Below are 7,756 nucleotides of genomic sequence, written 5' to 3' on the forward strand. Positions count from 1 at the left end.
AAGACCGCCCAGCCGCAGGGGAGCACCGGGATAAAGCTGTGATAGCAGCTCCACCCCCCGCAGGCCGGAGCGCGGAAAGGGCGGGGTTTGATGGGTGGAGCCAGCGTGACCTTGGTCACTCTCCCGCCGAGACAGCCTCGGGGGTGGGACCTGCCGTCTCTATGGAGACCGAGAAACAGGGGATAATACGGCCGAGCCGCCCTGGCTGCAGTCCCGCCCTGGAGCCGGCAGGGAGCGGAGCTGCGGAGCCGCCTGGTCTCCTGCGTCCGTCGGTGCATTCCTGCGTCCTTCCGTCCATCTGAACGCGTACTGCAGGAGCAGCCACGAGGTAGAAGCCCGTAGGAGAGTCGGACACCGACCACCCTAATCAGTATCCTGCACGATAAGAAGGGGGGCGGTGGGAGCGGCCTGGAAGGGTCCCAACCCCGGATGACACCAGCTAAGAGGCCCTGCTCTGGCCCCAAGCGTTCTAACCCCCGGCCCCCACCTCCATGCCCGGCTGATTGATGACTCCAGCTGTCCCAGCGGGAACGGGGGGGTGGCCTCAGTTCACGGGTGTGGCCGCTCCATCCATGGCCTGCAGACCCCTGGAGCTGCAGCTTGCATCTTGGCTCCACCTGACCAGCCCTGAGATTTTCTATAATCCATCTTCACACAGATAGGAGTGAGCACTGGACGCAGGATCCTCCCAGTCCCTTGGGACAAGCATCCTGTGGCACCCAAGCTCCCCAGGACTTTACCCGTGGTGAACCAAGTGCAGGTCTTGGGTCCCTCTGGGAGGCACTTAGGGAGAGGGAAGGGGAGTGCAGTATGGACTGGGGTTGTGGTCCCACAGAGGTGCCTGTAACATAGGAGATATGGTGCTCACAGTCCCAGAAACTGCAAATTAGAGATTGGCGAGTGTGGTCACTGGGGAGGGGTTTCCAGTGTCAAGGCCAGTGGTAGTGGAAGAGAGGGGGCTGGGCAGGGCCCTGGCTGTGGTCACTGGAGGCTCTAGTGTAAAAGATAGAGATAGAAGATGTCTGCTGAGACTGAGGGTGTGGTCAGGAGGCTGCAGAGGAGGAAGGGGTATGGTCAGGGGGGTTCTCAACATAGTACCTGGGAGTCTGGAAATGCCAGTGTGTGGGGTGGATACTGGTGGACACAGCGGGGCTGAGAGTATGGACAAAGGGGGGTGCTGAGGGTGTGGTCAGGGGGCCTTGACTGGAGGGGCTGTGGGTGTGGAGGGGCGAGTTGCTGAGACTGTGGTTAGAGGGCTCAGTAAGGGTTGCAGGTGTGCGGATGGAGGCTGCAATGCCGGGCTGAGGGTGTGGTCAGGGAGGCCTCTGTTTAGGGCTATGTTACTGGAGGGAGTTTCAGTGCAGGACTGACGGTGTGCTCAGGGGACTGCAGTGGAGGGCTGTGGGTGGGGGTGCTTTAGTGCAAGGTCGAGGGTATTATTGGGGGGTCTCAGTGCAAGTCTGTTAGTATATGTGGGGGCGATGCTGAGGGAATGGCCAGGGCCTCCGTCTGGGCTGCAGTGCGTGGATGGAGACTGCTGCAGTGCAGGGCTGAGGGTGTGGTCAGGGGTACGGGGCCGAGGGTGTGGAGGGCAGGGCTGAGTGCATATGGGCTGTGGGAATGTGGACTGGTGTAGCTGTGCTCAGGGTGTGGCTGGGGGCCTCAATGGGGGCTGAGTTGCAGACATGGGGAAGTGCGCTTCAGTGTAGATCACAGTACCAAAGCCGCAGTCCCACTTGCCAGCATGCATCTTGGGGCTGGTAACTCTGCAGCCCCCACCCAGGCTGGCCCCCAATCTCCTCTTCCTCCTAAACTCCACAGACTGGGAGATGATAGCCCCAATGGGTGGCAAGGAGCCAGGAAGCCATGGTTGTGCCCCAGGCACAGGGAGTGCTGGCGTGCCCCAACCATGGGCCCCCGTTCGCCAGCCCAGCCCAGCCCAGCCCAACAGCCCTGGGAGCTTCTCCCCGAGCCGCCCCGACACCATCCTGCCCTTAGCAACATTCTCCAAGCAGCACCACCCTCCCTTAGCAACTGTCTCCAGGCTTCACAAACTGTGGCCAGGCCAGGCCCAAGCTCCTGCTCCCCTCATGTTTCTGTTTAACAGCAAATAGTAACAAGGTCCTGGCTGGGCCAGCTGCACCCCTGCCTAGGGCAGGCACCCCTGCCCATGCTCTGGCTCTCTTCTCAGGCCTGGGCTGGGTCTTGCTGAGTCCTGATGACCCCTACAGAGACATTGTCCTCACTAAATACCTGCCCAACCAGAAGCCTGGCCTGGCCTTGACCCAGCTTGGTGTGTAGCTTCCAGGGAAGGGGGGCCTGCTCTGCCACCCTCACTTCCACCCAAGCAGGCTTTGTGCCAGGGCCAGACAAAGCCATGGCCCCAGCTGCTGCCATCACAGTCTTTCTGGACAGTGCCACTCTGTTCCCAGCCTGGTGTGGGCATCATGATTTCATCTTCTGAACCCTACTCAGAGCCAGGGCTGGCATTCAGTGACAGGACAATTCCTCTGGGGCTCCTCCTCAGGGTTCTGGGCCCCAGGGAGACACTGAGTGCTGGTCCCTCTCCCCAGGCAGCTCCAGCTCCAACTCTGCGGCTCTGTAGCAGACATAGTGCCAACTCAGACCTTGCAGGTTTTGAGGTAGAGGCTGGGATGTTCTGTGCCTTGGGGAGGGGAGGGGCAGTTTGGCTGGAAGATGACTGAGGTGGGTCCCTACAGGGTGGCATGGCAGCAAGCACAGATGTAGCTGGGCTGGAGGAGAGCTTCCGCAAGTTTGCCATCCATGGTGACCCCAAGGCCAGTGGACAAGAGATGAATGGCAAGAACTGGGCCAAGCTGTGCAAAGACTGCAAGGTGGCTGACGGAAAGGCTGTGACAGGGACCGATGTTGACATCGTCTTCTCCAAAGTCAAGTGAGCCCCAGGCAGCCCCTGCTTCTCATGTTCCCAGAAGGTGGGGAAGTGGGGGGCTGGCACCAGGGAGGACATCAAGAAGGGGGAACACTCATGGTGCCCACATGCCTGGCAGGGCGAAGTCTGCTCGGGTCATCAACTATGAGGAGTTCAAGAAGGCCCTGGAAGAGCTGGCAACCAAGCGATTCAAGGGGAAGAGCAAGGAGGAAGCCTTTGATGCCATCTGCCAGCTGGTGGCAGGCAAGGAACCAGCCAATGTGGGCGTCACTGTAAGTGCCCTGCTGGTCTCAGGAGGCCACTGAGGGGGGTGTGGGCAATGTTGACTCGGGGTGGGAAGGGCTGGGCTCCCTCACCAGATGTCCCTTGGGGGAACTGTGTCCAAACAGAAAGCAAAAACAGGGGGTGCTGTAGACCGGCTGACCGACACCAGCAAGTACACCGGCTCCCACAAGGAGCGCTTTGATGAGAGCGGCAAGGGCAAGGGCATTGCTGGCCGGCAGGACATCCTGGACGACAGTGGCTATGTGAGTGCCTACAAGAATGCAGGCACCTATGATGCCAAAGTGAAGAAGTGAGGCCTGGGAAGGACCCCGGCGCGGCTGCCCCCACCAGAGGCTCAGGCCTGGGCCTAAGGGGCTTGTGGAGCAAGAGAGCCTAGTCCCCTCCCTGCTGGACCTGCCACCCAGAGCTTCCTGCCCAGCCCCTCAGGGCCAGCCCACCAGGCCTCTGACCCAGACTGCTCTGTGTCCCCTTCTTCCTCTTCCCTCCTCAACTTCTGTCCGTCCTGGGACAGCATGTGCCTAAAGCCACACCACCCCAGCCCAGCCCTGGGCATGGCTAACCCCGGCCTGCTTGCCTCATATTTAAGCTGCTGCTCTGGCCAAGTGCCTAATTCTTACCCAGACCTCAATAAAGACACCTTTTGTACCAGTATGGCCTACTTGGGTATATGATGACAGGGGTAATGACATTCACACCTCAGTGACCCCCCTCAGTGTCATCATCCCCTGCATACCGCAGCCCACTGATCCCTCCCCTTCCACTGGGAGCCCTGCCCAGAGAAAGAGACACACGACTACCCTCCATTAGGGCAGAGCCAGACTGCCTGAGGATGTTCCTTTGGGAAATCTAAAGCCTTTTAACTTGGTCCTGACCCAGAGTCCTAACATCACAGCTTGCCTCCGGGCAATTAGTGCCTCAGGCTGGAGACTCAGCTCCTCTCCACTTTCACAGCAGGAGGAGGGATGAGACAGCAGACTTGGCCTGGGCCAAGCCTTGGCAGAGGCCCCAGTGCCAGGCCTAGGTTCTAAGCCTGCTACCGAGGCTATGAGGGGGCTACTGAGACAAATCCTTTTGCATTCCAGCTCAGAATTTCAGAAAATGCAGGGCCAGGAAGAACTTTAGAGAGTAGAGAGTCCAACTCCCTAATTTTATGGCTGAGGAAACTGAGGCCCAGAGAGTGGAGGGGCTTCTGCAGACTAGAGGCCAAAACCATGCCTCTTGCCTCCCAGGCCAGGCTCTCTCTAGCACAGCAAGCCCCAACAATGATTTCCAAAAACAGGGCTGGATGGCCAGTGATAGAGCCTGGCACCCAACCCTGGCCTGCGGCAGGGGCCAGGGCATCCCACAGTGCAGGGGCCTCTTCTTGCTGAGTCCATCCCATCTGTTCACCATCCTGGGTGGGGTGATGGCAGGGGCCTCTCTGGTCCTGAGGACTCCTGGGCATTTCCAGATCATCTTCTCTCTGAGGCTCTGAATGTTAGGTCATAGCTTTCCCTAAGCTCAAGGTTTTGGGACCAACTCTCCTTCCTTCCTGCTGTGACAAGGGGGCTAGATGGGACTTAGTTCTACCCAGAAGAGGGCAGCTCCCAAGGGTGCCAGGAAAGGATTAAAAGACATACATTCACAAATACTCACTGCTACGGTTTGAATATCCCCTCCAAAACTCAGGTTGAAGCTTAATCCCCAATGTAGCAATGTTGAAAGGTGGGGTCTTTGAGAAGTTATTGGATCATGAGGGCTCTGCCCTCATGAATGAATTAATCCATTCACGGATTAATGGGTTATCATGGGAGTGGAACAGGTGGCTTTATAAGAAAAGGAAGAGCTACTCGAGCCAGCACATTAGCACACTCTTGCTCTCTCACTGTGTGATGCCCTGCACCGCCTCTGGACTCTGCAGAGTCCCTACCAGGAAGAAGGCCCTCACCAGAAGCTCCCTCTTGACCTTGGACTTCCTAGACTCCAAAACTGTAAGAAGTAAATTTTGTTTCTTTGTAAACTACCCAATTTCAGGTATTCTGTCACAAGCAACAGAAAATGGGCTAAAGCACTCACACTTCCTGATCCAGATAACAAGGCCAAGCAGCAACTTTTTATCCCCTCATCCCACAGGCTATTCTGGGATGTTCCTGCCCCAGGTGGCCCTGAATCCCTTGAGCCCAACTTCACTTGGGGATGGGGATGTAGAGGAATAGTGTGGCTTGGCACAGAGACAGTGGGGAGGTTAGGTGGGAATTAGAGGATGGCAGATGAGCACGTGGCCACAGCAGAGCCTTGCCTAATAGCTGGCAGCTGTGTGCTCCTCCTGACATGGCTGACACATTTCCTTGCACAGCTGAGGGAAGAGTTTTTGAGCTCTACCTCTTCCACAAGCAAATCTTAGCCTTGAGGAATTTTTTTGAATTGCAAGTTTTACTTAAATGAGCATGATATGGGTGAACCCCAAATCCTTTTGGCTTTCATTTAGTAAAATGTCCTTATAGTAAAGTGAATTTAGCTGTATTCCAAATTGGGCGAGGCTCCCAGCTATTAAACCGCAGGTGAGAGTACCATCCAGTGTGCAGGGCGAACAGAGGCTCGTCCGTTCTGTGACTGGCAGTGTGGCTTGGAGGAACCCAGAGCACCGGCTGAGTCTCCAAACTCCACCTTGTTGGAGTAAAGCCCTCTCTTCTTTTTGAAAAGCCACTATGGAGCCTGAGGGAAATCAAGGCCCACCCATAGCCAGGAAGACTCTTAAATTTCAAATGAGTCTAGCAGAATCTGCTATGTGGTAGCCATTGATCGACAACGCCACTGTGGCCCCATTATCGCTGCTCCTCCCTCACAGCCTCCTCATGGTCAAAGCTTTGGGCACCCTTGCTAGCAAAGGCTGGGCAAGGCAGAGAGGTTAGGGTCTGTGGGAGGGAGACACAAAGTCCCTCTCTGTACAGCTGGGGGAAGTCCAAACCTGTCAGAGTGGCCCTGCCCCTCCCTCTGGGCACAGAACTTCCCTGACAACCAGTCTTCATCCCAGACCGATTTTCCTATTTCTCCTAGTAGTGCCAGGCCTAGGGTGAGGAACTCCTCTTGTTTTCTACTTGCTTCAGGGGTCTTCCTCCCTCCATGTTGAGTCCAGTTAGCCCTACAGGGTAACAACTCTTTGGCCCTTCCATTCACATCCCAACCCCTACCCCTGCCCTCTGGACCAAGTGCCACGCAAGGAAAATCAGAAACACAGACAGCTTCCCCAACAGTGGCCAGCAGCCCTAGAGAGGTGCCTGCCTCGGGGTAGAGTCAGCCACTTTCGGTGACAATAGAAAACAGGGTGGAAGGTGACTCAGTCTGGGTCAGGCTCTTTGTTCCTTCTTAGAGGTGCCCTGTGCAGATTCTGGGGCTGGCATTGTCAGATGTTCACAGGGGCAGGCAGGAAGGGCTGGGGTTGTAGAAAGGAGGGTGTTATTTACTCCCCGATGGTCTGTCCAGTAGGGTGCCCTGTGCACTGCGCTGGGACCCTGAAAAATGACAGCTCAGAGCTGCAGGGACACTGGCCAAGGTTCCCCTACCCGGGCAAGGCTTAGGGTCTTTGAAGGTCTTGCAATGGGACGAAGACCCAGAAAAGTGGCGGGGGGCAGGGAGGCTGTTCTGACATTTCCACAGAGCACAGGCTCACTCTAGCTCCCCCAGAGCTACGCAGCTCAAAGAAACTTATGGCTCCTCTGTACAGGCTCCTTTAGAGAAGCCACATAAAATCCAGAGGTCTGTGGGTTTCATTTATAACTTAGAAATGTGTGCTCTCCATTTTTCATTAGTATGGCAGTAGCTCTCCTTCCCTGCACAGCACCTGAGTTAGGGACACAAATAAGTGTCTAATCTTTCCACCTGCCTCCCTCTCTGATGTGACCCTGAAGGTGAAAAGTAGCACAAGGTGGCATTAGGTTGACATTCCTTCGCCCTCTGCACACTCTCTGCCAGCATTAGCTACCTGAGAGACCTAGAACCACTTGCGTTGTCTGTTTCCATTGATTTTTAAAAAGCCCAGTCAATCAGGATTAAAAGAAATACAGGGCGCTCGTATGTAAAATGGACGCTGAGCCCAAAGCTCAGCCACAGCATCTCTAATGGCCTGCCCCTGCCTCTCCTCTGGTTTCTCCAGCTTCTCGTTGGTTGTCACCTTTTCACTATGGTAGGAAGAAACTCAAAACATGTCTGATAAATCAATAAACACAGACTCTCTAAAATTTCTTCTAAGACACACACTCTGGTTTCTCTTCAGATCGTATAAATCTTTCGCCTTTTACTAAGACAAAAGACACCTGGTGAATGTTCTTTTTAAACCTTTTTCTACACAGTTTCAACTGATACTGGGAAAAATGTCTAGTGTTTTTTCCTTTTTGACATTTCCAGTCAAATGTCTCTACGTGATATGATGCCTAGGACTAAGCACCAACTATTTCTGTAGGCAGAAGGAAAGAATGACTGGATGGGAAGAGATAAATAGAGAAATAAAAAGAAGGACCAATACAATATAATCAGAATAAGTTTTTTTCTTAATCTTTACTGGTGGCAATGGCACTGAGGGCC

At 55.2% G+C, this 7,756-nt stretch overlaps 1 protein-coding gene across 3 annotated transcripts; it reads left to right on the top strand.

Annotated features, from left to right (window-relative positions):
• The first annotated feature begins 199 nt into the window (after positions 1-199).
• Positions 200-3,844, top strand: TPPP3 (tubulin polymerization promoting protein family member 3). Of its 3 annotated transcripts, XM_063111272.1 has the most exons (5): positions 200-328; positions 2,574-2,642; positions 2,721-2,914; positions 3,030-3,183; positions 3,301-3,844. In XM_063111272.1, the coding sequence occupies exons 3-5, from the start codon at positions 2,727-2,729 to the stop codon at positions 3,487-3,489; spliced, it is 531 nt and encodes a 176-aa protein (XP_062967342.1). In that variant the 5' UTR covers positions 200-328; positions 2,574-2,642; positions 2,721-2,726; the 3' UTR covers positions 3,490-3,844. The 3 variants fall into 3 exon arrangements, with proteins under 3 accessions (XP_062967342.1, XP_062967341.1, XP_062967343.1); XM_063111271.1 differs by lacking the exon at positions 2,574-2,642; XM_063111273.1 differs by lacking the exons at positions 200-328; positions 2,574-2,642 and adding an exon at positions 658-760.
• Positions 3,845-7,756: the final 3,912 nt, after the last annotated feature.

Source organism: Cynocephalus volans, chromosome 10 (genome assembly GCF_027409185.1).
Source record: "Cynocephalus volans isolate mCynVol1 chromosome 10, mCynVol1.pri, whole genome shotgun sequence".
Lineage (NCBI taxonomy): Eukaryota > Metazoa > Chordata > Mammalia > Dermoptera > Cynocephalidae > Cynocephalus > Cynocephalus volans.

Bases quoted from the DNA above. Each gene is read 5' to 3' on its own strand.
- TPPP3 (XM_063111272.1), top strand. From the start codon at position 2,727: ATGGCAGCAAGCACAGATGTAGCTGGGCTGGAGGAGAGCTTCCGCAAG. The intron at 2,915-3,029 runs GTGAGCCCCAGG...CATGCCTGGCAG, and splicing joins ATCGTCTTCTCCAAAGTCAA to GGCGAAGTCTGCTCGGGTCA. The intron at 3,184-3,300 runs GTAAGTGCCCTG...GTGTCCAAACAG, and splicing joins CAGCCAATGTGGGCGTCACT to AAAGCAAAAACAGGGGGTGC.